Raw genomic sequence first — 12,754 nt, 5'->3', positions numbered from 1 at the left:
TTTAGACGAAAAATGTGCCGGTATGCTGGCTGGTTCTAATTGGTATTTTGGCTCCAGTGAGTCTCTGTGAAGACATTTGTTACATTTTGAAAACAAATTTTCATGGAAATTTGCTCGATTTTTGGCAGAATTATGGCTCAAAATTGACAACCGGTTCCGAGCCCTGGTCGTTACAGTCAAATTAAGACATTTTTTAATAAATGAGAAGACATTTGAAAAACATACCTGGTATGCCTGTGCTGTACTCAAACCGGTTTAGAATTCGATTTAGAATTCTGAATAGATTCTGTTTCGTTTCCAATTAAATGGCAATGAACGATTGAGATCGAGTTGGGTGTGGCATTTAAGCTGGAAACCATTCAGAGCTTGTTTAAAAATTCCCAACCGATTTCCGAATAGATTAAGTCAACTAGTGTGCCGAGTGAAATACCAGAAAAGTTCACCCAGAAATGAGCCGGAATTCTGGCTGCTTCTAGCTAGTATTGCGGCTCCAGTGACACAACTGATTCTAACTAGAATCGGTTGTGTCACTGGAGTCGGAATGCTAAATAGAACCAGCCCATTTAAACTCATTCCGGAACCGGTTCGGATTTCTGAATGGAGTCAGTATGGTTTCCAACTCAAATGCAACAACCGATTCCGACTCAATCGGTTTCAGAATCGGTTGTCGCATTTGAGCTGGAATCCATACTGGTTCCAATCAGGAAACAAATTCCGAATGGTTTGACAGGGAGCCTCTTCTTATTCCGGCTCCAGTGACACAACCGATTCTAATTTGATCCATCGTTAAACCCGTGTTGGACGATTTTGAAACAATTTTTTGGGCTTCTCAGTGGATGGGATGGATTCAGTATAGATTCCAGCACAATCGCAACAACCGATCTTAACTCAATCAGTTTCGGAATCGGTTGTTGCATTTGAGCTGATATCCATACTGACTATTCAGGATTCCGAATCAAATTCCGAATGGTTTAATCGCAGGAATACCAGGAATATTTTTCAAATGTCTTCACGTTTCATGAAAAAATGTCTTCACCGACCAGGTTTCTAAATCGGTTTTAGATTTTGAGCCAGAACTCTGCCAGAAATCGGTCAGACAACCGAAACAAATTTGTTTTCAAAATGAAAAAACCGTCTTCACAACCTTTCAAATGTCTTTAAAATGAAGACAAGTCTTCACATCTGGCATCGCTGTTTGACCGGGAAAGTTTACAAAATCCATTATGTTTACTTACAGTGGAAGAAGGAATCGATGATATGCAAACGTTCGTTGAATTGGACAATTATTGGCTAAAACTTCGAACCAAAGTGATTAAATTAATCCAACGCATGCAGAAGGAAATATTGGACGATACAGTTATTGAAGAAACATTGGAAAATGAAAGCGACGAACCGAACAATAACGGTGAGGATGACATTTTGAATGTTGATGGTGAAGTAGTGCATGAAGAAGCACTAGAAAACAATGACCGAAATAACATATATCACGGAGTTGTGTTGGAAACTATAAGTAATTATATTATTAAAAAGTGTATGATAAATTTATGTATTCTTTTCAGGTAATCAACATAAATGTAATTTTTCAGCGCACTCCAAACGGCAAAGCGATTATGGAAATTTTAAAAAAGGGGCAAAAACCAAATGACATATGTCTAACTGCCATTAAGCGCATCCTCTGCGAATATCTCAAATCTATGTATGGATTGTAAGTGATACTATAATTTTTTATGACCTGTTATGATATATTTCAAATATTTGTTTCAGGCGCCCTTCCGCTTTTCACAAAAATCTCCTGGCACAAAGTCTTGTGAACACGTACCCTCAACTGGCATCATCAACTCCAGACGTTCCACAGGCACTCTGGTTTCATCCCAACGGACGGGGACAACATCGTCACAGCGGACGTCTTCACTACCACATGGAGTATTTAGCACGGGTATCAGGAGTCAGAGTCGTCAATCGTTGATATGAATGCAGTGGTAAGATTTAAATGCTTTATTTTATAATTCTATAGCAAATATATGTCGTACATTTCAGATTAAAGAATTGAAGTTCCTGTGTCCTGGACCGAACACGAAACTTCGGGCAGAAGAGCTCTGGTCTATGACAATCGATGAACGCAACGAAATGCGTCGAAAGGGTTCATTCGATTGTTACCAGCTAGATTACCCCGTATCAACCGCGTTCAATGGGTCTATGGTAAGTTGATTTTATGATTGATACAAGATTGAAGAAACATTTGTAAAATACGGTAAAGCTTACTTAATGTATTTATATATTTATGTATGTATTCTCTCTAAAGATTTCAATGGAGTTTCGAGCGATGTATCCTAATGCACAGGATTTCGATGAGCGGCTTTCAAGTCTTCAATCGAAAGTTTTGACACGGTATTATGATCTACTTGGGCATATAAAGAATGGTAAATATTGTTTCAACTCGACCAACAGAATAATAGGTAACTCAATTATTTTTTTTTTCATACGTTTATTTGACACGGCATTTGCAAAAGCTTTTTACGCCAGTTTCTTTTTTTTACATAGCACGTTACAAAAATCCTTAAGACTAATTTTAACTATACTAGTACTTTGTCTAAAACTAACACTGAAATCACTTTATTGTTTGCTTATTTCCTTACATTGTTGTATTTCATAATGATCTAGTATTTTCGGGTGTATTTATTTACTTTTTTCTGTTATTGTCTAAATTTAAAACTAAATATTCTAGGACACTTTAATTGGTGAATGATTAGCCTTGGATGAGAGTATGAGGAGATGAATTTAATTAAATTTTGACAGACGCTGTTTTTAGAAAATGATAGATAAGTTCCATGTATAGAGGATCGCGATACGCCAGGATGTCTCTAACAGGAACATGGATTGGTCTTCCTCGGACTTGTAAAGAATCTACTAATTGTGATCTGGCTTCACGATATTCAGTGCAGGACCAAACAACATGCTCAATGTCATGGTAACCTTCTCCACAAGCACAATGATTACCCTCAGCGAGCCCAATACGACGGAGATGCGCATCTAAAGTATAATGATTGGACATGAGCCTAGACATCACACGGATGAAGTCCCGACTTACATCCAATTCTTTGAACCATGCCTTCGTTGATACTTTAGGGATAATTGAGTGTAGCCATCGTCCCATATCTCCATTGTCCCAAGATGTTTGCCAACTAGCAAGTGTCCTCTGTCGAGAAGCGCTATAAAATTCATTGTAAGCGATGGGTCTTTCATATATTTCACCATCTAGTGCACCAATCTTGGCTAAATTATCAGCTTTCTCATTGCCCGCAATAGAGCAATGGGCGGGGAGCCACACTAGGGTAAATTTATAACATTTTCTTGTCAGGTTACTCAGAGATTCTCGTATCTTCCCCAAAAAGAATGGATCGTGATTATCAATCCTCTTTGAGCGTAGAGCTGCAATTGTGCTGAGACTATCAGTGAGGATAAAGTAATGGTTCGGGGGTAAAGTATTAATTATTTGAAAACTATAGTGAACTGCTGCTAGTTCCGCTATATAAACAGAGGCGGGTTCTGCAAGTTTGAGAGAAATTGAAAAATTATTGTTGAAAATACCGAAACCAGTGGCCTCACTGATTCGTGACCCATCAGTGTAAAACATTTTTAGGCAGTCTATGTGTTGATATTTACATGTGAATATTTTAGGGATCTCCCGCGAGCGTAGATGATCCGGAATTCCACGAATCTCTGCTTGCATGGACGTGTCGAAGAATAAAGTGGATTCAGGAATATCTAGTATATTGACGTATGTGGGAACATACCTAGCAGGCGTTATTTCTTGTGACATGTGATTGAAATACACTGTCATGAATCTGGTTTGGGGTTGAAGCTCGACAAGTCTTTCAAAATTTTCAATTACCAGTGGGTTCATAACCTCACATCGAATAAGTAAACGAGAAGAGAGATCCCAGAATCGGTCTTTTAAAGGAAGAACTCCCGCTAGTACTTCAAGACTCATCGTATGGGTCGACTGCATGCAACCTAAGGCAATTCGTAAACAGCGATACTGTATCCGTTCCAGTTTAATAATGTGAGTGTTCGCAGCTGAACGGAAACAGATGCACCCATATTCCATTACTGAAAGTATTGTTGTTTGATACAATCTTATCATGTCACTTGGATGAGAACCCCACCATGATCCAGTTATTGTTCGCAGAAAATTGATCCTTTGTTGGCATTTCGTTATTAGATACCTAATGTGGCCTCCCCATGTGCCTTTAGAATCGAACCAAATTCCAAGGTATTTAAAAGTCAGGACTTGGGCTACCGTTCTACCAACCAACTGAAGCTGAAGCTGAGCCGGATCACGCTTCCTTGAGAAAACGACCAACTCTGTTTTCTCCGTAGAGCAATCGATGCCCAGTTTTAAAGCCCAAATTGATAAATTATCCAAGCTATCTTGCAATGGTTGTTGTAAATTTATAGCTTTTGGTCCTGTGGCAGAAACCACCCCATCATCTGCAAGTTGTCTTAAAGTGCATGGGCTGACAATACAATTATCAATGTCATTCACGTAAAAATTATAGAGAAGGGGGCTTAGACAAGAGCCTTGTGGGAGGCCCATGTAACTTATTCTGAGTGTCGCCAAATCGCCATATGAAAAATGCATGTGCTTTTCTGACAATAAATTGTATAAATAATTATTTAATATCGGTGAAAGACCACATTGATGTAGCTTCTCCGAGAGAACATCAATGGAGACTGAGTCGAATGCTCCTTTTATGTCTAAGAACACAGACGCCATTTGTTCTTTTTTTGCGTAAGCGAGTTGGATTTCTGACGAAAGTAGCGCCAGACAATCATTCGTTCCCTTTCCTCTCCGAAAACCAAACTGGGTATCTGATAGCAAGCCGTTCGCCTCAACCCAATTGTCGAGGCGTCGTAGGATAATTTTTTCCAACAATTTCCTGATGCAGGATAGCATTGCAATCGGTCGATACGAGTTATGATCGGAGGCTGGTTTTCCCGGTTTTGGAATAGCGATAACTCTCACTTGTCTCCAGTCGTGCGGGACAATGTTCTGCTCAAGAAGCTTATTGAATAAATTCAACAAGCGTCTTTTTGCTAGGTCAGGCAGATTCTTCACCAAGTTGAATTTAATTCTGTCTAGTCCCGGAGCATTATTGTTGCATGAGAGGAGTGCAATTGAGAATTCCATCATTGTCAAAGGCGAATCTATGAAATCGTTACTTGTGGGAGCATCGCGAGTGATTTTCTGCGCAGGAGCAGAATCGGGACAAATTTTCTTGGCAAAATTAAATATCCAACGATTCGAAAAATCTTCGCTTTCATTAGTCACGTTTCGATTCCTCATTCTTCTGGCTGTGTTCCAAAGAGTACTCATTGATGTTTCTCTTGACAAGCCATTAACGAAGTGTCTCCAATAACTAGATTTTTTGGCACGACGTATACTGTCAAATTTGTTTTGCAAAATGAAATAATTTTCAAAGTTCTCACGTATACCCCCTTTCTGTTTCATAATTTCTTTGTAGGCAACTTGTTTAGCTTCATATGCATCAGAGCACTCTTTGTCCCACCAAGGATTAGGGGGCCGTCTATTTATTGTCATTCCAGGATTGCATTTCGTTTGGGCTTGTTCTGCTGCTTCAATAATTAAACCCGCTAAGAATTCATATTCTTCGTTAGGGGGTAGCTCTTCTGTCGAAGCAAGAGAAGTGGAAATTAACGTTTCGTATGTTTTCCAATCAATATTTCGTGTTAAGTCATAAGGAACATTGATTGAATTCGTAAGGCCTAATTCACTGTTAATTGAAACAACGATTGGCAAATGATCGCTACCGTGAGGATCAGGTACAACCTTCCACGTGCAATCTAACCGAAGTGATGTCGAGCACAGAGATAGATCTAATGCACTTGGACGTGCAGGAGGTCTGGGGATGCGTGTTGTTTCGCCAGTATTTAAAACTGTCATATTAAATTCGTCACAAACATTGTATATCAAAGAGAATCGATTATCATTGTAGAGGGAACCCCACAATACTCCGTGCGAGTTGAAGTCTCCCAGTATCAGACGCGGAGCAGCCATGGATTCCACTACCTCAAAAATTTGACGTTGTCCAATTTGAACTTTGGGAGGTATATATATAGAAGCGATAGACATGTCTTTGCCTTTAATGTTCGTTTGGACAGCTACAGCCTCAATGCCCGCAAACAAGGGGATGTTAATTCTATAGAAAGAATAGCACTTTTTAATTCCTAGAAGCACTCCTCCATACGGGGTGTCTCGGTCTAGGCGAATAATGTTGAAATCATTTAAGTTGAAATTAATGTTTGAGGTAAGCCATGTTTCACATAGAGCAAAAGCATCGCATTTTAAATTATGCAGTAAAATTTTTAAGGAATCAATTTTAGGTATGATACTTCGGCAATTCCACTGTAAAACAGTGATGGAATCTTTCATTGGAGGAGGTGAATTACCCATTGAAAGATACAATCGCTGCAAGGATGGGCCATTGAGCAATCAGCTGCTCTAAAAATGTTCTAATTGTTGGGAGGAAAGCTGAAAGTATACTCTTTAGTGGTTCAGAAATATTGAATGCTTTAAAAATCCAATCAACAATTTCAGAAAATTTCAATAATCCTACCCCCGGCTGAGGCTCAGAGGAAGTCGAAATTTTATTATTTCCAGTAATGGTGTTCTGTTTGGATTGTACGTTCCCAAAACCGGGCGGAATCGATTTCGGTTTTGAATCGGAATTTTTCGGTTTTGGGCGCAGTTTATCTATTGGTGGAGAAATTTTAAGGCCCTTTCTTGGCAGCTTGGGAAAAGAAGACTGTTTTCTTTTTCTGGAATTTCCGGGTAAAACAAATGATGTACCTTCGCACGCTCCGTCGGAGTCAGACTGTTCCGAAAATAGAGATGTGTAAGTGTTTTCTAAGAAGATGGGTTTAGGGGTAGCATTTTTCAACATTTCTGCATAGGAGCGCTTAGACCTCTCCTTCAAGGATCGTTTAATTTTATCCTCACGCAATTTATAAATGGGGCATGCAGGGAGCTCATGTGAGTTTTCTCCGCACATTAAACATTTTTCTGAATTTTCATTGCATGTATCCTCTTGATGAGAACCCCCACATTTGCCACACCGTGCCTTATTGGAACAGTAAGTGGCTGTGTGGCCAAGCTGTTTGCAATTAAGGCAATTCATTACACGAGGGATAAAAAGACGAACAGGGAGACGAATCTTATCGATAATGACATAGTTGGGCAGCGCAGAACCAGCGAAAGTCACTCGAAATGAGTCAGACAGTCGATAAACTTTTTTATCTCCTTCGTGTGATACTGAATGCAATTGCTTGCATTCAAGTATTTTTACGTCTTTAAGTATGGTGTCTTTGAAACGACCAACCCCATGCTTAACTAAGTCATCAACAGTCAAACTCGATTCTGTGATGACCCCATCAATTTCAATTTCCTTTGAAGGAATATACGCTCTATATTCACGCGTAAAAAGCTCGCAAGAAGCAATTGCATTGGCTTGTTTGAGACTACCAACGACAATGCGTATTTTATCTTTATTAACTTTGACGATCTCTTTTACATCCGAGAATCGCGAAGTCAAATCTTTAGAAATTTGAATGATATTTAGCGCCTTTGCTTTACGCCTAATAAATACAATCCATGGTCCCGTTGACGACTCTGGGTAAATTTTAATTCTAGTCGGATTTACATTTTCAGCATAAGGCTTAGGGGGAGGGTCTGTTACTCGTTCTCCCATCTCTTCATCCATTTTACCTAGTAAGAAAAACTCTCACAAAAAGGAATGAAAAATATACCTGTTATCTGCTCTCTATTAGGTGACGAAGACACCGGTAGAACACACCTCATGTGTTACGTTGTAAACTCGGTGCCCGTTGTTTGACAATGTGACACTTGCTGTCCTTCTTCGTCACGTTGCTTCTTCAGTAGAGAAATAGTCCTACCTGCAACACTTCAAAACTCTCTCCGATTAAGCTGCTCGTCGGTATCACCACCGCAAGCGCGCTCTCTCCGTTTCCACCACCTCGGTAGACAAATGTGGCTACCTGTGGCTTGCTGCGAAAATCCCACTGTCGATGCGGCACTTTTCGGTTCCACTTGTTTTCCTTATTCGTCGTACCCCTTCTGCGGTAGACAAATAGAGCAAATGGGTCTACCTGTGACGCTTCCCTCTCGTCGATTAGAATTGCCCGACGACACCAATACACTATATTTTTTTCTGTGTGTACAGGCACGATCACTGTCGATTTCTGCCACCGCTGTAGGCAAATTCGTCTACCCGCCGTTTGCTGTCAAAACACCACTTGTCGAGGATGCCGTTGACCACGCCTCCGACGTATCAACTGTCGACTCACACTTAACAAACTCGTCTCTCTCTCTCCCACAATAACGCATACAGCGTCTCGCACTCCGTCACTCTCTCGAGAACAAAACCTTCCACCTGGAGGCACAACCGTCTCGGTCGGTTGCAAAAACTGTTATGACTCAATTATTGTTTCTGTTGTAGATTTTATGCGAACACTTTGTATTATACGTCAGAAAAGTCCAAGTCGAGGTGCTAAGCGGGCTCGTGATGCTGATCCAACGAAGGAAAACGCTTTAAAAGGAATAATAGAATGGATAAAAGTATGTAGTTTTGTCTTCAAGAAAACTTCGTCCTATTTTAATATATTATTTGTTACAGCCGGAGGTCCCATTCCCATCTAAACATGATTCTCCTATACTGTACATTAAAGGAAACCTTTTTGAAGTTGGTTCAAGTGCTGCAATCATATGGAAACAAAGTACCATTATGCTGAATCCGGAAATGGAACACTGTTTTCGTATTTTATGTGAATCGTTTGTGGTCTTCAACGCTGTTTGTCAGCCGACTGATAAGCAGTTTTACACGTTTGTATCGTACGTTTTACTTGGTATTGGCCACCTAACTACAACTGGCGAGCGATTGATGCAGAGCATTGAATAACTCATTTCGTCCTCATCCATTTGTTGAATTTTAAGTCTCTTTGAATCTGTTGAATTGGCAAAGAGAAAGTAAAAGAAATGGCTGTCATAAATAGACCATCATAGAAGAGTAACAATAAATTACAGCTTCTGAACACAAATAACACCTTTTTTATCATTTTTGTACTTGGTCTTATATTTGTCAATTTATTATATAATACGATCCCCTTTTTTGTAAATAATACTGAACGGTTAGTAATTTTTGTCTGACGTATTCGCATATGGTTTGCTGACAAATTTTGCACAAAAAGTGCTGATCAGTCGACATTTAAGCCAATCGGTCAGTAGTAATTAACAGCTCACATCTAATTTTGCATTGCCGAACATTCGTCACCTATTTCAATTGCGGAACTGATCACCGAACACTCAGCTGTTCTAATTTCGTCAAAAATGTTACCGAGTTCGGTTAAAAATCTTAAGTGTGTAGAGTGGAGTTTTCACTATAATGGAGCTTTTCATTTGTGTAGCCGCGATATTCGCAAACAAAACAAGTAAAAAGCACATTGCGTCATTTACCCGCACATAAAATAAGCCGGGCTTAATGTGGATACAATTAATCTGTTTTACGAACCGTTATTTAACTGAGTTTATAACATGATGATACGTAAAACTTTTTCTCAGTTTGCTCCGAGGACCAAGTATTTTAAATTTTTCCCTAGTAGTGCAAAAATGCTCTATAAACTCGTAAATAAACTTTCCAAAGTAACTCGTATCAAATCATGAACAGAAAATCGTATTATCAGTATCCAATAAGCCAACACCATCTCCTTCGCACAACGAAACAACCAGTACGCACTACGCCGTAGTCTACGGCTTGCCAGAGGAAACAAACACACAGATAAATTCACCATGGTGCACACTGGACCGCGCGCCGGGGTGAATTTATCTGTACAAGCACCTAACGCCACATATAATTTAAAGAACAAGAGAGCGCGGTTCTCGCACCAAACCACCCCATCGCCAATCCATTTATTCAGCTCTGAAAAAAATTAAGTGTTGTGTACAAGACACGACTACGATGACATTAAAAATACAGCCAGTTTTATGAGTAAGCAATATTATCCGTGGCCAAATTAAGACCCGTTAATTCCATCAACTGTTTCATAATTGTTGAATTTTTAAATTAAAATCAATAACCTATAGTGTGGTAAATTCAAGTTTTGAAAAAGTTTTATTCAAATCCATGCAATGGGAACATACATTAATGATGCTCACAAAACCTTTCATCTATCTTTAAATACCTACTATCAAATCAAATGTTTGCAATCACGATAGAAAAATAACTGGTCGTAAATCAAATTATTCGTAAACGAAGAAAGTTTAACATATGGGCCGTTATATATTCGGAGGTTCAATTAACAATAACTCTGAAATGTTCTATATTTGGGGTCCTAAAAAGAACCATTTTAAAGGAAACATTCAAATTAACTGTTTTGTATGTGGGGTCCTGAAAATAACCATTGGTTGAATCCTGAAATGGACTATTTGTGGGATCCACAAACACGCGTGCTATTGAATGAAAAGTACTAAACTAACTAAGGACTTTTGGTTTTACAAAAATAACATGCAGAATGGAACAATTAGTCAGCTGCAAAAAAAAAGTTTGCCTTCTGTTCCAGCCAGTGGCGGATCCAGGGGGAGGGTCTTGGGGGTCCGGACCCCCTCCAAAATGTTTTTACTTGTGGAGAAATTTCAAATTAGTTTCAATTTTATATAAGTTTCCATTTCAAAATCATTCCAAACCAAATTTGTCCAACATAACTGATATTCATTAAATAAGGTTATTACGTATTTCTAATTGTGCAATGTTCGATTTAAATTCGGAATTTCGGACTCCTCCCGAAATTTTTTTCTGGATCCGCCCCTGGTTCCAGCCACACATTACTTACATCAGATAAATATTTCGAAATGAAAAGAAACAACCTTTCCCTTCAGCATCTAATATGAAATACTGATAGTTTTAAACGTGACATCGGCTTTTATCACTTTCGTATTGTTGATGGAAGGACCGCCTTCATACAGAATAACGAAAAAATATTTGCGGATTTTTTTTGGTACGGCTTTCGCTAGCTGGCAGTGTTGCCACATCCTCCAATTTTCTGAAACATTGCAGAATTTTGGATTATGTTTCCGAAAGACTCTTTTTTAATAAATCACAGGTTTTCGCTAATTTCAACCTGCAAATGTACTTTAAGTAGCTGCACATATTTGTATTGTTTCGGAAGGATAAATTTAAACAAACAACAGATCGTTGCAAATTTCAGATTGTCAATATACGCGCAAGCAACAAATAACGAATATAAACTGCGCAATTGGATTATCGCTGTCAAAGATTGGAAATATTCCAATTTGTTCTTTATTGTTTGTTATTGTTATAGCCCTTAAAAGGGCTTTTAATTTAACAATAATAACATGCAGAATAGAACAATTAGTCAGCTTCAACTGAGGTTTGCCAACTCTTCCAGCCGCGCGCTATTTACATCGGATCACCCCTAGCGGTAGCAGTGATCAAATGCAGCACTCATCGCAGCGCATTGTCAACATGCATGATTGCTACTGCTGTTCTTTACGGCCCGACGTTCGACGGGAGAATGAAGTCGTTCGAGAAATGATATTCTTTAAATAGTCGAGGATGACGTCATTCATAGAAGCGTAGTGTGCTGGGTGCTCAAATCTGTCGTACGAGACGCTATAGGCACGATGTTATTTGTCTGGCAAAAGAGCAATAACTGATTCAAACAGGCACACGGCACATTTATTTATAACTTTTCGTGTTCGTTTGAATCACTAACCTGCTCCCTTGTTGCACATATTTCCAATCAGATGCAGTCATGGTATCTGTTACCAACCATCGAAGAATGAAAGCTGAAACGCAGCAGCTGCTACGCTTACAACGTCAGAACACAAACTAACGATTTTTTCTTATATTCTCTTTTTATACACGTCGCAGCTCATTCAATGAAAAAGAGGCAGTCCCAGCAACGCTTGCTTTTTGAGCGAATTGAACCAACCAATCATGGATCAGATAATTATTACTTTCATAAAATCCATTATTTCCGCTATTTTTAGTAATTGTACATACTACCGAATTGGACACAAAATTGTTGTACATATTTCCAATCAGATAGCGTATTAATCTTATTTTTTTAATTCAGTACAAAAGCAGATATTCACGTTTAAAAAATCGGGTAAAATTCTGGCAGAAAATTTTGAAACGGGACCCCTATATTGAAACGTTAGAAGTATTCTACTTCAAAATAACTCACCAGCATTGCATCCAATCGAGGGCTCCTCTCGAATCGTGCCTGACTCGCGGATGGTCGAGTTTGCTAACTCCATCAGAGAGATTTCTCCCTCCTGCACTCGTTGCGGCTCGTCAACCACCACTGCTAGCTGGTCAACTCCACGCGGCCCTCCTGCAGTCTCCACTCGCCTGAGAAGGCGACTCGGTTCTCCTTCCTGTACTGCCGTTGTCCGCTGCCTCTTTCGCTTGCCACGATTAATTTCGTGTTTCGCCTCATACTTTGATTGCATATACCGCGATCGCGCCATGCCAAAGCGGATTATTCAAAACTGAACAAGCGCTCAGAATATTGCACAACCTTTTATAGATTTCTTCAAATCTGTATAAGCCAATCAGCGACCTGCATTATTAAGTGAAATCTCCCGCCAAAAATAATCTGGTTAGTTGAACAGTAATCAAGAATTCTATTTAAGCTT

General features: G+C 39.3%; 1 protein-coding gene across 2 annotated transcripts in view; it reads left to right on the top strand.

Moving 5' to 3' along the window:
- The window catches only part of LOC131693282 (uncharacterized), a 291,761-nt gene extending 282,744 nt beyond the window's left edge, over positions 1–9,017 (top strand). Inside the window, exons 2-8 of one of the 2 annotated variants that reach the window (XM_058980992.1) lie at positions 1,238–1,405; positions 1,560–1,705; positions 1,765–1,979; positions 2,038–2,199; positions 2,303–2,420; positions 8,538–8,656; positions 8,715–9,017. In XM_058980992.1, the coding sequence (XP_058836975.1) occupies positions 1,968–1,979; positions 2,038–2,199; positions 2,303–2,420; positions 8,538–8,656; positions 8,715–8,996 (693 nt within the window). In that variant the 5' untranslated portion in view covers positions 1,238–1,405; positions 1,560–1,705; positions 1,765–1,967 and the 3' untranslated portion in view covers positions 8,997–9,017. The remainder of the gene's footprint in view (positions 1–1,237; positions 1,406–1,559; positions 1,706–1,764; positions 1,980–2,037; positions 2,200–2,302; positions 2,421–8,537; positions 8,657–8,714) is intronic. The other variant, XM_058980993.1, reaches the window with a different exon arrangement.
- The last annotated feature ends 3,737 nt before the right edge of the window (positions 9,018–12,754 follow it).

This window comes from Topomyia yanbarensis, chromosome 3, assembly GCF_030247195.1.
Source record: "Topomyia yanbarensis strain Yona2022 chromosome 3, ASM3024719v1, whole genome shotgun sequence".
Taxonomy (NCBI): Eukaryota; Metazoa; Arthropoda; class Insecta; order Diptera; family Culicidae; genus Topomyia; species Topomyia yanbarensis.
This window is presented reverse-complemented; position numbering and strand designations above follow the sequence as displayed.